This window comes from Anolis carolinensis, chromosome 2, assembly GCF_035594765.1.
Source record: "Anolis carolinensis isolate JA03-04 chromosome 2, rAnoCar3.1.pri, whole genome shotgun sequence".
NCBI lineage: Eukaryota > Metazoa > Chordata > Lepidosauria > Squamata > Dactyloidae > Anolis > Anolis carolinensis.
Genome location: NC_085842.1, coordinates 277,398,982 through 277,421,004, shown reverse-complemented (window position 1 = coordinate 277,421,004; position 22,023 = coordinate 277,398,982). Strand labels below are relative to the sequence as shown.

The following is a 22,023-nucleotide window of genomic DNA, read 5'->3' as shown; positions in this document are numbered from 1 at the left end:
TTAAGACAGGCTTTTGTATTTGAAAGGTTTTAAAAAAGCTTCAAACAGTGCTGCAGGTGCCTAACAGAAGAAACATATCCAAAATGGTAGACACAGGCAATTTTAGAGTATATTGTATGTTTCCCATGAGCATATTTTACTAGTAATAACTAAAGAAGACAGATTTAACCAAGCTATGTAGGCACATTAAATACAATTGCTGCAAATTTTTGTTAAGCTTTTGAGAAGATAATTTAAACAATTCTACTCATTGTATTAAAATGCTATTCTAAGGTTTTTCAGGGCAGCCTTACAAAATGTTTGTACTCTTTAATCTTGTTTCATTCCAGAACAAAGTCTATCCTTTCTTTACTGTATGCAATACCTAGTCGTATGCAACAGTATCAATTCCTCAACAGAAGGATTGGGGATCCCTAGAGCAAATTTTTTGAAAGGTGCAAGGCACATAAAGGGGGAGGGATGAAAGAGTAATACATGTTACTTCTTATGTGTGAACTAGCTGTGCCCGGCCACGCGTTGCTGTGGCGAAGTATGGTGGTATGGGAAATAAAGTATTGAGGAATTGGTGGTAGTTAAGGTAAAGGGTAAAGGTTTCCCCATGACATTAAGTTCAGTCGTGTCTGACTCTGGGGGTTGGTGCTCATTTCCATGTCTAAGCCGAAGAGCTGGCGTTGTCCGTAGACTCCTCCAAGGTCATGTGGCATGACTGCATGGAGCGCCGTTACCTTCCTGCCAGAGCAGTACCTATTCATCTACTCTCATTTGCATGTTTTTGAACTTTAGGGTTGGCAGAAGCTGGGGCTAACAGTGGGGGCTCTCTCTGCTCCTTCAGTTCACACCTGCGACCTTTCGGTCCCGAAGTTCAGCAGCTCGGCACTTTAACAAGCTGCGCCATAAGGGGATATTATTTCCTAAAGGTTGTGAATATACAATATTTCTGATTGTTTTTTTTTTTGTCTGTTGGAGGCAAGTATGAATGCTGCAATTAAGGAAAATGATTAGCATGTAATGGTGTCAAGGTCAGACGCCAGCCAATAGATGGAAATACAGTTTATTGCATAAACAACTCAAAAAAGCTCATAAAACAAACACAGGAGCTTGCAACACTTAAACTTCAGTGTGAAAAAGACATTTAAACTGAAAAAACTCCAAAAAACCAAACCGGAGTTACTTACTTACTTACTTAGGTGATCCCTCGTAGGTCGAGGATGATGATCCTCCATTTCCGGTGTCTTGGGTGTGTGTCCGCAGGTGACTGAAGAGACCTATTCTTGATCTGCATGTTCTCCCACAATGAGGACATCGGTTTCCAGGTGGAAGGCGGTCTCGGTCAGGGTTGGCTTGACGCTCCTTCCTCTTGGCACATTTCTCCTTTAAGCCCTCCGTTCATGCCTCTTCAAACTCCGCAGCACTGCTGGTCACAGCTGACCTCCAATTAGAGTGCTCAAGGGCCAGGGCTTCCCAGTTCTCAGTGTCTATGCCACAGTTTTTAAGGTTGGCTTTAAGCCCATCTTTAAATCTCTTTTCCTGCCCACCAGCATTATGTTTCCCGTTCTTGAGTTCGGAGTAGAGTAGCTGCTTTGGGAGACGGTGATCGGGCATTCGGACAACGTGGCCAGCTCAGCGGAGTTGATGGCGTAGGAGCATTGCTTCAATGCTGGTGGTCTTTGCTTCTTCCAGCACGCTGACATTTGTCCGCCTGTCTTCCCAAGAGATTTGCAGGATTTTCCTGAGGCAACGCTGATGGAAATGCTCCAGGAGTTTGGTGTGACGTCTGTAGACAGTCCACGTTTCGCAGGCGAAGAGCAGGGTTGGGAGGACAATGGCTTTGTAAACAAGCACCTTGGTCTATCTACGGATGTCCCGGTCATCAAACACTCTCTGCTTCATTCGGAAAAATGCTGCACTCGCAGAGCTCAGGCGGTGTTATATTTCAGTGTCAATGTTGACTTTTGTGGAGAGGTGGCTGCCAAGGTAGCGGAAATGGTCAACGTTTTCTAATGTGACACCATTAAGCTGTATTCCAGCATTGCAGAGGGATTAGCTGGTGCCTGTTGGAAGAGCACTTTGGTTTTCTCGATGTTCAATGAGAGGCCGAGCTTCTTGTATGCTTCTGCGAAGGTGTTTAGAGTGGCTTGTAGGTCTTCTTCTGAATGCGCACAGACTACGTTGTCATCGGCATATTGGAGTTCTATAACAGATGTTGTGGTGACCTTGGTTTTGCCTCGCAGTCTGCTGAGGTTAAATAGCTTGCCATCTGTCCGATAGATGATTTCCACACCGGTGGGAAGCTTCCCATCAACAAGGTGAAGTATCATAGCGATGAAGATGGAAAATAAGGTAGGGGCAATAACACATCCCTGCTTGACACCTGATTCCACCTTAAATGGGTCACTTTGGGAGCCGTTGCTGTCCAAGACTGTTGCCATCATATCATCATGGAGGAACCGCAGGATGTTCACAAATTTGTCAGGGCACCCGATTTTTTGAAGGATGGTCCAGAGAGCGCTGTGAGTCACTGTGTCGAATGCCTTTGCAAGGTCAATGAATGCCATGTACAGAGGTTGGTTTTGTTCCCTGCATTTTTCTTGGAGCTGTGGAGCAGTGAATATCATGTCCACTGTTCCTCTGGAGGGGCGGAAGCCATTCTGGGATTCTGGGAGGGTGTCTTCTGAGACAGGGAGAAGGCGGTTTGCAAGGATCCTTGTGAGGATTTTCCCAGCAGAGGTTAGAAGGGAGATACCGCGATAGTTCCCGCAGTCTGTTCTATCCCCTTTCTTGAAAAGGGTGATGATGGTGGCATCCTTGAAGTCAGCTGGGATTTTCTCGGTCACCCACACCTTTTCAATGAGCTGGTGGAGTTGTTGTATCAGCTCAGGTCCACCCATTTTGAAGAAACTGGAGTATAATCCAGATTATCCAGAGATATAATCCGGATTAAAACAAAACTGCTTAGATTCAGCTCAAAATTGCAGGATAACTTGAAGAAGGCAAAGCAAACTGCGGGCCGAATTCCCAAGGGTCCAAAATAAACAGAATCCCAACTGGGTTACAAAATAGAGTCTTAAGGTTCAAAACAAACAATGTTCCAAACTGGGCCAAACTTTGCCGCCAGAAACAGCGCAAACAAACCGGTACCGGAAACAAAGTAACGAAGGACAAAGAGTTACTGCAGGGTCAGAAGCCAAACCAGTGCCTAGTAACGGAGCGTAACTGCAGAACCAGGAGTCAAACTGAAATTGGGAGCAGAGCGTTACTTCAGGGTCAGGAACAAAGCCAACGGTCGGTAACGGAGAGTAACTGCAGAACCAGGAGTCAAACTGGAATTGGGAGCGGAGCATTACTTCAGGGTCAGGAACGAAGCCAACAGTCGGTAACGGAGAGTAGTTACAGGGTTGAGAACGAGGCCAAGCCGGAATAGGGAGTGAAAAGTAATGCCAAAACGATGTCCAGTCCAAGGTCCAAGATGAGAAGTCGTCACAGCAAAGTCCTCGTCAATGGGTTGACACAAGTAGCCAAACGACGAAGTCAGTTGCACAGTCCCAAGCCAGTCTTCAGGAACACGAAACCCAATGGCGCCCAACAACCACCTTGCCACACGCAAGGGCCCAATGGCCAAATACCCTCAATTTATTTACAACTCGTCTTCAGAACTCGAGCCGGGCACTGCCCTTCCCACAGGTTGCTCCCATTCCTCATCTGAGCTGGAACCGTCCTGCCGACGCCGACCTACCCGCAGCTGTGGAACTATGCCCACTCCTCCAATTAGACCACCTTGGGTCTGATCCTGAAGGACCCCATGTTTCCTCAGCGTCCCCATTACCAGTGAGCCCAGTCTCCCCATCACAACCCTCTGGAGCGCGTGCCCAGTCCATGCCATCCACTTCTGCCCATACCACATCCCCAACGTCCATTTCAAGCCCATCCTCCCCTTCAAAACCCTCAAATGAATCCTTATCTGTTGATTCCTCAAATATCTCTCTAATCCTCTTTCTCTGTAACTCCTCAAATGAGTCTTGTTCCCGAGGAGTCTTTCTTCTCTTCCTGCTACTATCAGTAGTATCGTTGACCCCAGAAGGCTCATTCACAACAAATGGCCTTGCAGCTTTAAAGCCTGGCTGTTTCCTCCCTGAGTGAATTTTTTCAGAGCGGTGTTGTTTGCAATATTTTATGTGCTTCTACTGTCTGTGGCCCTCAGAAAATAGAGGATTTGCCAGACATTGGTGATGGGAATACTTTGTTGGGAGGTGTTAGCTGGCCCTGATTGTTTCCTGTGTGGAATTCCCCTGTTTTCAGAATGTTGTTCTTTATTTAGTGTTCTGAGTTTAGAGAGTGTATTGTTCTGTTTTATTATACTACAGTAATTGTTATATATTCTGATTTTAGTGTTTTTGAATACTTGGAGCCAAATTGTATTCATTTTCACGGTTCACAGCAACACAATAATAATAGTAGTAGTAGTAGTAGTAATCATGACTTTGGTAATACACACTGCTTCACTCCCTTCTCAGCTTCCTTTCTGGAAGAATCCTTTCTTGGGAGGTGTTAGCTGGCCCTGATTGTTTCCTTTGTGGAATTCCCAATTTCCCTGCTTTCAGAGTGTTGCTCTTTATTTACTGTCCTGGTTTTAGAGATTATATTGTTCTGTATTATTCTACCACAGTAATTATTTCATATTACAGAAGAATCTCACTTATCCAAAATTCTCTTATCCAATGTTCTGGATTATCCAACGTAGTCTGCCTTTTAGTAGTCAATGTTTTTGTAGTCAGTGTTTTAAATTCATTGTGATATTTTGGTGGTAAATTTGTAAATACAGTAATTACTACATAGCATTACTGCACATAGAATTACTTTTTCTGTCAAATTTGTTGTATAACATGATGTTTTGGTGCTTAATTTGTATAATCATTACCTAATTTGATGTTTAATCGGCTTTCCTGAATCCCTCCTTATTATGCAACATATTCATTTATCCAGTGTTCTACCAGCCTGTTTATGTTGGCTAAGTGAGACTCTGCTGTATATTTATAATCTTATATTATCTGCTTAGAACTGGATTATATGAGGCCCCTTCTACACAGCTGGATAAAATGTGCACTAAAGTAGATTATATGGCAGTGTGGAGCCAAGATAATCCAGTTCAAAGTAGATAATATAAGATTATAAATGGGTTCTATAGCTGTGTGGAAGGGCCTTGAGTCTACACTGCCATATAATCCAGTTAAAATCTGATAATCTGTATTTTACAGGCAGTGTGGAAGAGGCCTAAGTGAGGCATAACTCTGCCTGTCCCCTGGGCTGAGTGGGTTGCTAGGAGATCAAGTGGGCGGAGCTTAGCCTTCTAACTGGCAGCAATTGGATAAAAACAATTATTCCTCTCCCTCTAATTAGGACTTTATTTTTCTTTTCTTTTTGTTGTATCAACCTAGAGGCGTGGATGATGGGTTGTGTTGTCAAATTTCGAGGTTGGGGGGCCTTTAGTTTTGTTGTTTTGTCGGTCGCCGGGATTCCATCACTTTTTTATATATATATATAGATGTACATTTTAAATATATACTTCACTATCCAGAATAATGGATATAAGATCAGCTAAAAGTATAATAAAAAGAATGCTGCATTCTTGAGAATAGTGATATCTCAAGTTCAGGAATCCCTAGAACAATTAGATCCCTTTCAAACCAACTTCAGTGCTACTTAGGGAGAAGAGATTCATAGGTCTCAAGGTTAGATCATCCACATCAGGAACTGGAAAGGAAAGTATGTTCTGCTGCTTTCAATACAATCAACAATGATATCCTTCTGAGACACCTTTTAAATCTGGAATTTGAAGGCACTGTTTAAGAGTGGTTCCAGCCCTGTACAGGTGAAAGGGTACTCCTAAGGACTTCCTGTTCAGAGCCAATTGCATCTCTCAGAATTCCCACACTAGATCCAATACTATAATAATAATAATAATAATAATAATAATAATTATTATTATTATTATTATTATTATTATTATTATTATTTTATTTTTATATCCCACCCCATCTCCCCGAAGGGACTCAGGGTGGCTCACATGGGGCCAAGTCCAACAACATACAATAAAATACAACAGTATAAAATACACAATATAAAATACAATAATATAAAATACATAACAATCACAGTAGATCAATAACACAGCTTCAACAGAGTAAAAAGCATGGCCATTAAAAGAGGCGATAACATGGCACTTCAGTCCATAGTCTTGGTGGAGAGGTAATTTCAATTGTATAGCAAATTAGGAGAGCTAATCATGGCCATCTGTGATAAGGAACAAAAGACTGTGCAATAAGAACAGGTGGGGACTCAACTGTTCGCCTTAGTCAAAGGTAGCTTGAAAAAACCAAGTTTTCAAAACTTTTCTGAAGGACATCAATGTAGGGGCTAATCTAATTTCTCTCGGGAGAGAGTTCCAGAGCTGGGGGGCCATGACCAAAGAGGCCCTCTCTCTCGTTCCCACTAATCGTGTTTGAAATGAGGGTGGCAATGAGAGTAGGGCCTTTTACTATTTAAAAAAGAGATCATTTGGAATTTGGAGGTTGGATAAGTCCAATATCCTGATGGCATCCAGCTGAGTCCCTCCACCAAAGTCCAAGAAAACTTCGCAGGATGTTGGTGAGTGAACTAAAACTTAAGATAGAGGTGCTCCTACCCATTTTAGAGGAGGATCAAACAATGGGTATGCAACCTCTGTTGGTTGGAATACAATCCCTATTAAGAGTTAAATTCATAGTATGTTTAATTTCCAAGATACCCAGATTTCAAAAAATTTCTCGGTTTGCGTAGTTATGTCTAAAGCGCCAACTGTCCTACTATCTGAAATTCTAACCTGGCCATGTAAATCCTATTTGGGTTACTGTATCATTCTTTACAATGTATTGCCTTGATTTTTTTATTTTTTTATTTTGGGAAATTTAGCCAGTCCAAAATGTTGCAGACTGTCTGTTGACCAGTCTGGGTAATGCAAACCATGTTATCTTGTTTTGTAGTAGCTTCACTGGCTTATTAGTCATGTTTCTGAGTACAATTGAAAGTGCAGTTTATGTCTTAAAATTCCTATACAAATTCTTATATTAAGATCTTCAAGGGAGTGCCACTGTTAGTAAAGATACAGTAGAGATACATTTAATTGGGAATTAAAAGAGGTGTTTGGTGTTTTGTTGTTGTTGTTTTTTTGGGTTTTTTTTTTTTGAGGTGGGTAGTCACTCTTAAACTCTGGAACTCTCTGTCAAGAGAAGATAAACTGTCTCCCTCCTTCTTTTCATTTCACTGGACACTTAAAAAAATTGATTATTCTTTGCATTTAAAATGGGTTAATATTTCCAGTGGATACTCATTATTTCCTTTTTTATTGATGTGCCTTTTAATTTAGGACTCTGTTGTGGTTGGTTTAATTAATCTTTATTGTTACTAATATTATTACATATTACCATTAGGATTCATTGAATATTTTATAAGGCTATTTTGGGGTTTTTTTTAAGATGTCAAATCATCTTCAACCTCTGTCAACAGGAATACTAAGGAGACTTACCATATATACTCGAGTATAACCTGACCCAAATATAAGCCAAGGCACCTAATTTTACCACAAAAAAATTTGGAAAACTTATTGATTTGAGTATAAACTGAGGGTGGGAAATGCAGCAGCTACTGGTAAATTTCAAAATGAAAATTGATACCAATAAAATTATATTAATTGAGGCATCAATAGGTTAAATGTTTTTGTATATTTACATAAAACTGTAAAGATAAGACTGCCCAACTCTGATTAAATCATTATTCTACCCTTCTTCAATGTAAATGTGCTTACGTATCCTTCCAATAATCACCATAGTTTATTTTAACTATATATTTTGGGGGAAACACTGTGTTTATATGAATAAGGAAAAGTGGGAAAGACTGGCTTGGAAACGGGAAAAGGTTGAAATGGGAAGGGGTGGTTGAAAAAGTGGGAAAATGAGGTGGAAAATGGGTAGGTGGAAAAGTAGGACAGATTGGGGTGGGAAGGGGGCAATTGGCGAAGGGGAAATGACTGAGGTGTGGAAGTGGGCTGGAAACTGGGAAAAACTGGGATAGAAAGGGAGTCTGGAAAAGTGGGAAATACGCCAGCCTAGAGTATAAAGGGGGGATTAAGAAAATCTGGGAAAATTGTGGTGGGAAAGAGGGCAGCTGGAAAAGATTAGGATGGGGAAAGGAAAACTGCAAAACTGGGTTGCAAAAGGGAGGCTAGAAAGGTGGAAAGATTGGAGTGGGAAGGGAGTAAATGGGTAAATTGAGGTGGGAAAGGGGGCTGGGAAAGTGGGAACGACTGGGGTGAGAAAGAGAGGCTGGGAAAGTAGGAAAGGGGGCAAGACTGAACTGGGAAAGAGAGGTTGGAACCTGGGAAAGCCTAGGTGGAAAGGGAGCTGGAAAAGTGGGAGGGGGCTGGGGATAGTAAACACAGGAATAGGAAGGGAGAAGCTAGAAAAAGGGAAGTCTGGGGTGGGAAAGGGGTGCTGGGAGAGTGGGCAAAAACTGAGGTGGGAAGTGGGGAAGTGGGAAGGACTGAGGAGAGGAAGGGTGTGCCCTCTCCTCCGCTCTCGGCACAGCCACTCAGCTGGGAGAGAGAGGAGAGGAAGGTGCGTGCAGAGAGAGAGAGAGAGAGAGAGAGAGAGAAGGGGGGGAGAGGGAGAGGGGGAGGGAGAGGGGGAGGGGGAGGGGGAGGGGGAGAGGGGGAGGGAGAGGGAGAGGGAGAGGGAGGAGAGGAGAGGAAAGAGAGGAGAGAGAGAACAGTGACCCAACTGGGTTGTTGTGCTGAGGTGAAGGTCCTGGCAGGAAGGCATGGGGCTGAAAGAAGGGCTTCTTACAAGCCCATGCCTTCCCACCAGGACCCTTACTCGGATATAAACCAAAGGAGGCTTTTTCAGCCTAAAAAGGACTAAAAACCTCAGTGTATACCCGAGTATATAGGTAGTTATCCAGGATTCCAGTAAAATAATTGTTACTGAAAAGGGCAACAGCTCTACAAATAATAGAATCATAAATGCAGACAATGTCATCACTTCTGCTAAAATTATCTGTTACATATCTTCATGAAGAGGCTGGAACATTTAGAAAAACCCAAAGCTTAAGTGACAGGTCCCCCCCCCCTCTTTCCAACGAATGATCAGGAAAAAACTCTATTCTGTAAGCTTGCTCTCTGACAAGTATAGAACGATCCAAACAAGAAGCCTACTAATGGCATGCCCCTTTCTAGTGATTAATCTCTTCTGCAAAAAGCTTTTCCTTGGCTTCAAACAACAGAAGATCAAACTGAACTTTACAGTTTGACCTGTTCTCTTTTCTTTCTTCTAGGCAACATTTATGTACTTTGCCAGTGTATGTTTTTATAGACCTGTAATAGACAATTAATAATTAAATTATTCCAGTATTTCTTACACTCATACTATCTGTATTTTGTTTGATAGCATCTTGTTTGAATTTTAAAGGAGGACGATCAAGACAGCTACATTTGCACTAGCTCCAACTTTCAAGTCATCTTCAAGAGTAGTTCAGATAGAATGTATTACAGTACCTACTCTGGAAGTTACTAGTGTATCAATTGTAGCTAGGTTATCCCTGTGGCTAACTAAATTATCCTGAAGAAAACATTTTAGACTTTGAGGTTGCCACAAAACCCTTCGTTGACTTATCTCAGGACACTTAGAATGAGTTTTCACAGACCATATAACACTCTCTTTAACAGATGTAAAACAAAGTATTGTATTAACCTTCACATTCAATTACAATGAACACAAACTAGCAAAGATTTAACTGATATTCCTAAATAATGATAATAAACAAGAGACAGGACAAAGGTAAGTGAAAATAATTTGCATTTATTGCATAAAATGAAACCGGGTGTTTGCTCACCAGAGTTTGGAGAAATCTGATCAATTCTCCACGAGGTGTTGACAAAGGCTTGATTGAGCTGAAACTGCAATTATTTAACCACTCAAGGCAGTCAGATGTGTCCTGTAGCAATTCATCAGAACAAGTTTCATTTATTTCTTGTTGAAGCTCTTTAAGACACTGTTCAATGCTAAAGAATAAACAAATAAAATATTTTCACTTTTAAATCGTAAATACATATCCCTTCCTAAGTAAGTCTTCAATCTATATATATAAAAGGATAAAAAAAAATCAGCCTAGGACAAAACAACAAAACTACACATCCCAGAAACACTAAACTTGGCAACACAACCCCTCATCCATGCCTCTACGTTCATACAACAAAAAGAAAAGAAAAATAAAGTCCAAATTAGAGGGAAAGGAATAATTGTTTTTTATCCAATTGCTGCCAGTTAGAACTCTGCCCACTTGGTCTCCTAGCAACCTACTCAGCCCAGGGGACAGACAGAGTTAGGCCTCAGGCCTCTTCCACACTGCCTATAAAATACAGATTATCTGATTTTAACTGGATTATATGGCAGTGTAGACTCAAGGCCCTTCCACACAGCTATATTACCCATTTATAATCTTATATTATCTGCTTTGAACTGGAATATCTTGAGTCCACACTGCCAGATAATTCACTTCAGTGTGCATTTTATCCAGCTGTGTAGAAGGGGCCTCATATAATCCAGTTCTAAGCAGATAATATAAGATTATAAATATACAGTAGGGTCTCACTTATTCAACATAAACAGGCCGGCAGAATGTTGGATAAGTGAATATGTTGGATAATAAGAAGGGATTCAGGAAAAGCCGATTAAACATAAAATTAGGTAATGATTATACAAATTAAGCACCAAACATCATGTTATACAACAAATTGGACAGAAAAGGTAGTTCAATGCTCAGTAATTCTATGTTGTAATTACTATATTTACAAATTTAGCACCAAAATATCACAATGAATTTAAAACATTGACTACAAAAACATTGACTTCTAAAAGGCAGACTGCGTTGGTTAATCCAGAACACTGGATAAGCGAATGTTGGATAAGTGAGATTCTTCTGTAATATGAAATAATTACTGTGGTAATCCAGTCCAACTCAATTCTGCCATGGAGGACACAATCCAAGCATGCCCAACAGATGGCCACCCAGCCTCTCAATAATAATAAGAAGAAGAATAAGAATAAGAATATCATACAATCCTAATGTAAGCAGATACCCCTAAGGATCATCCAGTTCAACTTCCTTATATCATGCAGAAGGACACAATCCAACCACTCCTGACAGATGGCCATCCAATATCTGCACAATAATAATACACATCGAATCATAACATCAGACAGTTAGGAGACACCCCTAAAGGCCATCCAGTCCAACCCAATTCTGCCATACAGGACACAATCCAAGCACTCCCAACAGATGGCCACCCAGCCTCTCAATACTAATACTAATAATAATAACAACAACATCATCATACAATCTTAAGGTTTGGAGTGACCTCTAAGGATCATCCAGACCAACTTCCTTCTACCATGCAGGAGGACACAATCCAAGCACTCCTGACAGATGGCCATCCAGCCTCTACATAATAATGATGATGAAGATGATGATAATAATAATAATAATAATAATAATAATAACAACAACAACAACAACAATAGAAGCATAGAATCCAAGAGTTTGGAGAGACCCCTAAGGGCCATCCAGCCCAACCCTTTCTACTATACAGCAGGACACAATCTAACCATCCACAACACATGGACAACATATAAATACTATACAATACTACACAGGGACATAGACCCCCCTCTACCCTCACCACTTTCACAGTACACAAACAACCAAATGCATACTAAACATAAAGACAACCATACAACAGACATTCAATACCACCACTACCTCAACAAGTTCTCACCAACACCACCAGACAACGCGTGGCCAGGCACAGCTAGTGTGATATACGATATTATGCAATTGTTTAATTTTTCATATCAGCAACACTATTATTTTATTGATGATATAAATGCACAAGGCCACAGGTGTGTCTCAATGGATCTTGATCAACTTATTGCACTTTTAAAAATAATTGGATGTTCCCAATCTGTGCCAGTTATATCTGTGTTTCCAAAGGATGCCCTATGCATATGTTCATTTGCACAGATACTGTACCTTAAATGGTCTTGACAAAATGCACACTTTTTCTTCTATTGATTTGATGTTGTGTCGTAGTATCAGAAATAGCAGCATAAAAATATGTTTCAGCTACAGTTTTTTCAATATATTATATGATACTTTGAGATCTAAGCTATGCTGTTAGTAGGGCAACAGGCAAACTGGCATAGTCCTCCCCATAGTTTTCTGGTATCAGGAATATAGCAAATAAGTACAGTAGAGTCTCAATTATCCAACATAAATGGGCCAGCAGAACATTGGATAAGTGAATATGTTGGATAATAAGGAGAGATTAAGGAGAAGCCTATTAAACATCAAATTAGGTTATGATTTTACAAATTAAGCACCAAAACATCATGTTATACAACAAATTTGGCAGAAAAAGTGGTTCAATATGCAGTAATGCTACATAGTAATTACTGTATTTATGAATTTAGTACCAAAACATCACAATGTATTGAAAACATTGACTGCAAAAACATTGTCTACTAAAAGGTAGACTGCGTTGGATAATGCAGAACGTTGGATAAGCGAATGTTGGATATCTTATATACATCTTATATACATAGACTGAACAAGCAAGAGTGCACTTTGATCTTGGCCCTAAAAATTTTAAGCAGGAGCAACTGAGCTGCATGCACAATTTTCCTGTTTATTGGAATGCCAGGAATGCCAGGCAGGTCCATCCCTTTTGATTTTCTGCAGGGCACCCATGACTACACTATTTTAATTAGACTTTCATCTTTAAAATAAAGGTTTGATTTTAACACTATTTTAACTGTGTGGATTTTAATGGTTTTTGTTTTTAAATGGAAGAGTTTGCTTCCAGTAGGCATGTGAGGATTAAAAATCAGTATCACAATATATAACAATTAAAAAGTGAATACAAAAATATTACCATGATTAGCCTGTCCTCAACATTCAGATTCAATAATATTTTACTTCTGATTCATAAATTATTAATATATAGAATTTCTATCTTTTATATTTATTCAGCTAGAAAACTGATTTCATTTGCTTCCAACTGCCGTGTTTTCTGAATGTTACAGTGTTGCATTATAACATGAATTCTTATTTTTATTGTTTCTGTTTTAAGCAGCTTATACATAGTATAAATATATAAAATACTTTGTAGTCTGATCATACACAAATACATTAAGATGTGACTTTCAACATGTCTACTTTTAATCAAATGCAAAAAAAACACTTGAAGTCAGAATCACTTATTTAGTTTACTGTGGTGGAAATTTTTACTACAGCACAATCTCTTAAACTTAATCTGTCTAATCTTTTTATCATCATTAGAGCAAATTATTGACATGCTGTGTCCTTTAAAGGCTTGCATTGGACTGTAGCTGATCTGTATTAGCCTGAAAATAAATTATAATAACAGCAGATTTAGGTAATCAAACAACTGTTGAGCTATCCTAATTCACAAAGATGTTACATATTTTATTTGACTGAGTGAGGTGCATCAGAAAGATTTAGACAAAATATCTTGGAAGTCAAAGTCTATGGTTTCTGCATCAAGTTTCAGAGCCTTAGAAGGAAGTTATACACTGCTATCAAGACACAGCTATTGTTTTCCAGTTTGGTCCTTTCATTGAAAAAGAAGGTATTTGTTTCAGGTATCACTAAGTTTCTTCAATTTTTACAGAATTCTTTTTAGCCCAAATCATGTTTTTCATGGTACTGTATTAGTGTCAACTCGGTGTCTAAAAGGTGTTGGAGAACTGTTACAACAGAGATTTTCATATCCTCCCACAGAATATTGCCTCCACTAGGGAAACACAAAGGAAGGCCCCTCCAGCAGGTATCAATTTTTGTACAGGCATATATAGAAAGAGGTGGTCCCTCGAGTATGGAGTAATCTTTTTAGGACTTTGTCATAATCAGCATCTTAAATACAGAAAGAATTTTGGCAGCCTACCAAATTCCTTTAAGACCAGTTTTATGCTTTCTATATAATATTCTGATCAGCAGCTTAGTGACTATATTTTTGCATTAATAACTACAACTCATGGGTCATCTTCAAGGGCAACCCTATAGTAAAAGTATAATCAGGAAGTTACCAGTTCATTAACTATTTTAGTTAGGTTATCTCTGCCCAGGAAAGCTTTAACAAGCAGACCAGGTGACATTGAAGCCAGGTACCCTGAGCCATGAAATCCGCCCTAACCTTAAATGACATAAATGGATCTAGGGCCACTCTCAATCTATGTACCTTCTTTATTAGAAGGAATGTACCCCTAGCCAGGGCAGGAAGTCCTCCCAATCCCCCAGCCTCCAATCCACAAACTCACAGATTATCTTTCTTAATGGGTCTCAGCTTCAGTTTATTGGTCCTCTTCTAACCCATTACATCCTCCTGACTCTGGTCCAGCATCTGCGCAGCCCCATATGATTCCAAATAACAAGAGGAATTGGAGCTGAATGCCATCAGTATCTCAATACTAAGTAAAGATAAAGGTTTCCCTTGACATTAAGTCTAGTCGTGTCCAACTCTAGGGGGTGGTGCTCCTCTCCATTTCTAAGCTGAAGAGTTGGCATTGTCTGTAGACACCTCTAAGGTCATGTGGCTGGCATGACAGCATGGAGCACCATTACCTTCTTGCCAGAGCAGTACCTATTGATCTACTCACATTTGCATGTTTTCGAACTGATAGGTTGGCAGAAGCTGGGCCTAACAGCAGGAGCTTACTATGTTCCCTGGATTCGAACCACCAGCTTTTCGGTCAGCAAGTTCAACGGCTCAGCGGTTTAATCCGCTGCGCCACCAGGGGGTGTTGATAGTACCTGCTCACAAAAACTCTAATATATTTTATTTATAAATAACTAAGATAACTTTTTAAAGAAAATTTTAAGAAATTCAGAAATGATGGAATTAGAAGCAGCTTACCTAGAAGTATTTTTCTTTATTTTCTCATCAATATCACCAAGGATCTGTTGAAATTCCAGTTCTCCAGGAAGTATGTTCAACAAACAATCCAAATTAGAAGAATCAAGCGAGTATTCACCTCCCCACTCCATTTTCAGGTGCTAAATTAGACAACAAAAAAGAACATTTTAAAATTTCAACCATGTATGGATTGATGCTGCATTTGAAAATTTGAGGGTAAAACTGCTAAACGGGGTTTGAAAATGGAAAAACATAGAGCTGTATGTAAACAGCTTGTCTGAGCACTTCTTTCTCCCACCTATCTCCAGGCAGCACCTATTCCATCAGTGTGTTGCAGGACAGATAAAAAAAAAACCTCAATCGATTTAGTTCTTCTTTATCTTAAACCTTTTTTCATTTAACAATTATTAATAATAGTAATAACAAAAGTTATTTGTATCCCACCCCATCTCCTCAAGGGGACTCAGAGCAGCTCACAGCAATATAATTATTGAATCATCTCGAAAACAACATACATAAATATATCCAATTTAAATTAAATCAACAGTTAATGACAAGGCAAACAATATAAAAATAAAGCAGAATTTTAAAATTATATAAAACATAATTCATTAAAAATCCCAGCCACTGTTCAAGTGAAAAGGAACAGTAAGATCCAATTTTAGATTGATCTCATATCTCCAACCGTGGGATGACATAAAGTTTATTCTTTTACAAATGGCTGTTTCAATAGCCAGGTTTTCAGTTTCTTCCAGAGAATGGGTAGCATGGGGACCTGTCTAATCTCCCTGGGGAGGGCATTCCAGAGCCAGGAGGCCACTACCAAGAAGGCCCTCTCCCTTGTCCCTACCAACTGCACTTGTGATGGAGGTGAGACTGTGAAGAGGGCCTCCCCAGCAGATCTTAGAGCCCGAACTGTTTCATAGGAGGAGATGCAGTTGCATAAACAGGATGGACCTGAACCGTGAAGGGCTTTATAGGTAACTAGCTGTGCCCGGCCACGCGTTGCTGTGGCGAAGTCTGGTGTTATGGGAAATAAAGTATTGAGGAATTGGTGATAGTTAAGGTAAAGGGTCAAGGTTTTCCCCTGACATTAAGTCCAGCGGTGTTCGACTCTGGGGGTTGGTGCTCATCTCCATTTCTAAGCCGAAGAGCCGGCGTTGTCCGTAGACTCCTCCAAGGTCATGTGGGATGACTGCATGGAGCGGCGTTACCTTCCCACTGGAGCAGTACCTATTGATGCACTCACATTTGCATGTTTTCGAACTTCTGGGTTGGCAGAAGCTGGGGCTAACAGTGGGGGCTCTCTCCACTCCCCCAATTCAAACTTGTGGCCTTTCAGTCCAGAAGTTCAGCAGCTCAGCGCTTTAACACGCTGCGCCATCAGGGGATATTATTTCCTAAAGGTTGTGAATATACAATATTTCTGATTGTTTTTTTTTTGTCTGTTGGAGGCAAGTATGAATGCTGCAATTAGGAAAAATGATTAGGATGTAATGGCCTTGCAGCTTTAAAGCCTGGCTGTTTCCTCCCCGAGTAAATTTTTTGTTTGGAGGTGTTAGCTGGCCCTGATTGTTTCCTGTCTGGAATTCCCTTGTTTTCAGAGTGGTGTTGTTTGCGATATTTTATGTGCTTCTACTGTCTGTGGCCCTCCGAAAACAGAGGATTTGCCAGACTTTGATGATGGGAATATTTTGTTGGGATGTATTAGCTGGCCCTGATTGTTTCCTGTGTGGAATTCCCATGTTTTCAGAGTGTTGTTCTTTATTTAGTGTTCTGATTTTAGAGATTGTATTGTTCTATTTTATTATACCACATTAATTTTTATATATTCTGATTTTAGTGTTTTTGAATACTTGGAACCAGATTGTATTCATTTTCACGGTTGACCGCAAGACAATAATAATAATAATAATAATAATAATAATAATAATAATAATGATAGTAATGATAGTAATAATAATGACTTTGGTAATACACAGTGCTTCACTCCCTTCTCAGCTTCCTTTCTGGAAGAATCCTTTCTTGGGAGGTGTTAGCTGGCCCTGATTGTTTCCGTTGTGGAATTTTGAATTTTCCTGCTTTCAGACTGTTGGTCTTTATTTACTGTCCTGGTTTTAGAGATTATATTGTTCTGCATTATTCTATCCCAGTAATTATTTCATATTAAAGTAGAATCTCACTTATCCAACATTCGCTTATACAATGTTCTGGATTATCCAATGCAGTCTGCCTTTTCATAAGCAATGTTTTTGTAGTCAATGTTTTAAATTCATTGTGATATTTTAGTGGTAAATTTGTAAATACAGTACAGTAGAGTCTCACTTATCCAACATAAATGGGCCAGCAGAATGTTGGATAAGTGAATATGTTGGATAATAAGGAGGCATTAAGGAAAAGCCTTTTAAACATCAAATTAAGTTATGGTTTTACAAATGAAGCACCAAAACATCAGGTTAGACAACAAATTTGGTAGAAAAAGTAGTTCAATACGCAGTAATGCTATGTAGTAATTACTGTATTTATGAATTTAGCACCAAAATATCACGATATATTGAAAACATTGACTACAAAAATGTGTTGGATAATTCAGAACATTGGATAAGCGAGTGTTGGATAAGTGAGACTCTACTGTAATTACAACATAGCATTACTGAGCATTCAACTACTTTTTCTGTCAAATTTGTTGTATAATATGATGTTTTGATGCTTAATTTGTATAACGATTACCTAATTTGATGTTTAATTGGCTTTTCCTAAATTCCTTCTTATTATCCAACATATTCACTTATCCTGCCGCCCTGTTTATGTTGGATAAGTGAGACTCTACTGCATATTGATAATCTTATATTATCTTCTTAGAACTGGATTATATGAGGCCCCTTCTTCACCGCTGTATAAAATGCACACTGAAGTGGATTATATGGCAATGTGGACTCAAGATAATCCAGTGCAAAGCAGATAATATAAGATTATAAATGGGTTATAGCTGTGTGGAAGAGCCTTGAGTCTATACTGCCATATAATCCAATGCAAATTAGATAATCTGTAGAAGAGACCTAAGTGAGGCCTAAATCTGCCTGTTCCCTAACTGAACCCTGGCTGTGCTTGGCTGAATTGGTTGCTAGGAGACGAAGTGGGCAGAGATTAGCCCTTTAAACTGGCAGCAATTGGATAAAAACAATTATTGCTCTCCTCTAATTAGGACTTTATTTTTCTTTTCTTTTTGTTGTATCTTACTGGAGCCGTGGATAATGGGTTGTGTTGTCAAATTTCAAGGTTGGGCGGCCTGTAGTTTTTTTGTTTTGTGGGTTGCCCTGATGCCATCACTCTTTTATATATAGATAACCGGCACTTTGAATTGGGCCAGGAAAGACATAGGCAGCCAATGAAGATGTTTTAATAGGGAGATGGCATGTGTCCTATAATTTCTTCCAGTCAATAGCCGCTGATCTTTGTACTAATTGTAGTTTCCAGGCCATGTTCATAGGCAACCTCACGTAGAGTGCATTGCTGCAATCCATCTGAGATGTAACTAGGGCATGGACCACCATGGCCAGATCAGACTTTTCGAGGTATGGACACAGTTGGCGCACAAGCTTTAATTGTGTGATGGCCCTCCCAGCCACTGTAAATTGTTCACTGTAAGAACTTTGTAACTAAGAACTTTGTAACTAAGAACAGGTGCATCAGCTTGCTTTTTGTCTTTGCTCCCCAATAAATGTACTTCTGCCTGTTATTACTGGATACCAGAGAAATGGGAGAGACTGAAGGGCGGTTCACACGAGTAGCTACCTCATGCTGCTTATTTATGCAGAACTGTACAACTAGCAAGGAAAAGAAGAATCAGCAGCAAGGAGGTAGGGAGAAAAAATCCAAAATGGCTAAGGTGAGTATAAAGTTACACAATAAAATGGATAATGAACACTGACCCAGAAATCTAAACAGCAAAAGAAAGAGAAAAAAAACCCATCAAATACACACATTGAATAGGGAGGATAACTAACTAGGTTAAGTACTTCAAAGAAAGTTTAGAATGGCAACCCAATGCCCAGCTAATTGATAATAATACAGAGAAAAGGTAAATGCTAATCAGAATCAATCAGTTATCTCCTTGCTCTGAGAAAAGCAAGAGACCCAACTGGAGACAGTTAAATCAATAAAATAAATTTCTTCCTAGGCTATGTACTGGCAATCTCGAAACACCCACTTTGTCACAGAAAGTACTAACACAGATTTAAATTGTTTATACAAGGAGGGAAAGGGAGATAGAAGAAGCCACTCTAATTCTAAACCAAGAAAAACTGCTACTTTTTTACTGTGAATGTAAATCTACTATATAATATATACAGTACAAACCCCATGTTCACAAAGAATACAATTCCAGACTTTGCATAGATATGCAAAATCATGTATAATAGCAAACCCTATTGAAATGAAAGATTCCAGCCCAAGAATACCATATAGTCATGCTTCCAATGTGGATAAATGATTTCACAGACATAGGTCATATCACATGGATGCTCGGGTCTTATCATAATATTTATAATATCATATAATATTAATACAGTAGAGTCTCACTTATCCAGCACTCGCTTATCCAACGTTCTGGATTATACAACACATTTTTGTAGTCAATGTTTTCAATATATCGTGATATTTTGGTGCTAAATTCTTAAATACAGTAATTACTATCTAACATTACTGCGTATTGAACTACTTTTTCTGTGAAATTTGTTGTATAACATGATGTTTTGGTGCTTAATTTGTAAAATCATAACCCAATTTGATGTTTAATAGGGTTTTTCTTAATCTCTCCTTATTATCCAACATATTCGCTTATCCAATGTTCTGCCAGCCCGTTTACGTTGGATAAGTGAGACTCCGCTGTATTGTCAACCTTTTCATTTATTCTTAGAAATATATGTAATATTTGTATAATAAATACATTTTATTGAAAAGTAATTGATATCTTTCTGGAAAGCAGAACAATATCAAATGTTATGTAAAGCTTAATAAAATATATATAATAAAGCATTTGTGCATCTGAAACATTTAAAAATTTAATAATATGTTGCAATCGGTTTTCTAATCATTGTTTTCTTGTTGTATTATATATTTTTAATATATTGTCTCTAGCCAGAGAACTATCTTGGAGAGTGCTATAAAGGTGCAACAAATAAATAAGTATCGCTACTAAGTATATAGAATGCTTTTTGCAACTATTAATTATAAAATTACACAAGAAATCTACAGATGCTATTGCAGTGTACACTTCTCACATGAAAAGTCATTTTTGTAAACACAATGGTTTAGTTTTTATGCAGGCAATTCCTGTAAGATTTCTGTGTCACACTTGCTCAGATTACCTGTCAAAACAATATATTTGCTCTTCTTGGGTGCGTATGATCTTCTTGGCTTATGGGAATAAAAACAGCCATTTGAAATGTCATATCCTGAAGTAATCAATAAATATTATCCAATATATTCTCCCAGAAACTGCATACATGCATGTAAATGATTTATACAAGCAGGTTTATACTGAAGTTTATTAAAAGGTTATATAAAACTCATACCTTAATTTTAAACAAGCATGTAACAGTTATGCATTAGAAGCAACTACCCATTTGAATGTTAAAATTATTAACTTCTATATTTTTACTTGAAGGACAGGGATCTATTATTATTCCTCTAGATGTGCTTTTATTTCTTGTTAATGTTGAGACTGTTATTCCCTTAAAATTTCAAATGTACACAACTGAGTTTAGTGGAGGAGCAGATTTCCTATCAAATATCATGCACGCAAGGCTATTTGTAGAATTTTTTAGTGTAGTTTTAGAGAAACTGTAGAGAAGCTTGACCAGGAAGATTCAAAGAAAAAGTATTTTGAAACTTGGTTATTACTGATTTGAACTGAATCTGGTCCTCTCCTCACTATAAATCTAGGACAGCTAATACAAGCCAGGGGATACTTTAATAAATTCACACGTGATATCGGACCCCTTTCCGCTAGAAATTATTACTAAGAATACTTTATCACTTTCCCGGAGAGGATACAAACAGGTTGGCACCTAGCTCCCCATATGGATGGATGGCGGTTATAAAGCAAATTTCACTTATCACTAAACAGACCATTCACTTTTGTCCTGCTCTTCTGTTACTTTACCTTTATACCAAAGACGGCAGCACTTTAAGACACAGAAACCACATTGCTTTTCTTCTGGCTGCTGCAAGGTCCAAAATAGATGCCTCCTGAAGAGAAGTGGTGGGGGGACGACAGACAGAGTGGGAGGAAGCTGGCAGAGAGAGTGGGGGCCAGGACACTGAGAGATAAGGAGTGGGGAAAAGCCGGTGGGGGTGGAAGGGAGAGCAGGGGGGAGAGGCCAGCTGAAGGGGGAGGAAGCTAGCAGGGGAAAGCGGAGGCAGCAGCAATGTAGAGGAGCACAACTTTTCTCAATTGGGGTGTGTGTGTCTTAAAATATGTTATTTTTTTTAAAGAAACCGGTTTATTTCACCCTTAAATAGGCATTTTATATCTGTATTCCATTAAGCACAACTGACACAAAATGTGTGCAGCCCATATTAAACATACAGATATGTTTTCAATGGCCTGCAAACTTGTTTTTAAAAACATGGCACTAGACTATGAAAAATTCAGAACAGTGCTTATTGTATCAAGAGAAGTGCATTCCCACTTTTAGATGCTCACACTTGATAGAATAAGCACTGCACTCTGGAATATGAAGCAAAGTATAAAAGATAAAAAAATATGATTTTCTACTATATTGCTCAAAAGGTTTTGAAAGAGCCTTCTTTTGAAGTTCCCACCTACAGCTTCAGGGCTTCTTCCATATTTTAAAAGGAAGAGACTTAACTTGTGAGAAGTAACAAAGGAGGATTACCTTAGAAAGATACAGAAGTGTATAACAAGTCACCCATGTATAAGCACATGGCAGCTTTGTGGCTAGATATTTAAAAAACACACAAAATCTTAAACAATCCCATGA

General features: G+C 39.0%; 1 protein-coding gene across 6 annotated transcripts in view; it reads right to left on the bottom strand.

Annotated features, from left to right (window-relative positions):
• Window positions 1–22,023, bottom strand: part of kiaa0825 (KIAA0825 ortholog) — a 266,901-nt gene that overhangs the window by 209,050 nt on the left and 35,828 nt on the right. For all 6 annotated transcript variants that reach the window (XR_010003921.1, XR_010003920.1, XM_008103055.3 and 3 more), the window contains exons 2-3: window positions 15,017–15,156; window positions 9,919–10,087 (exon numbers count right to left, since the gene is read on the bottom strand). Coding sequence is in view for 4 of the 6 variants with exons in the window: in XM_008103055.3 (XP_008101262.1) it covers window positions 9,919–10,087; window positions 15,017–15,147 (300 nt within the window). In the remaining 2 variants the exon portion in view is untranslated. The remainder of the gene's footprint in view (window positions 1–9,918; window positions 10,088–15,016; window positions 15,157–22,023) is intronic.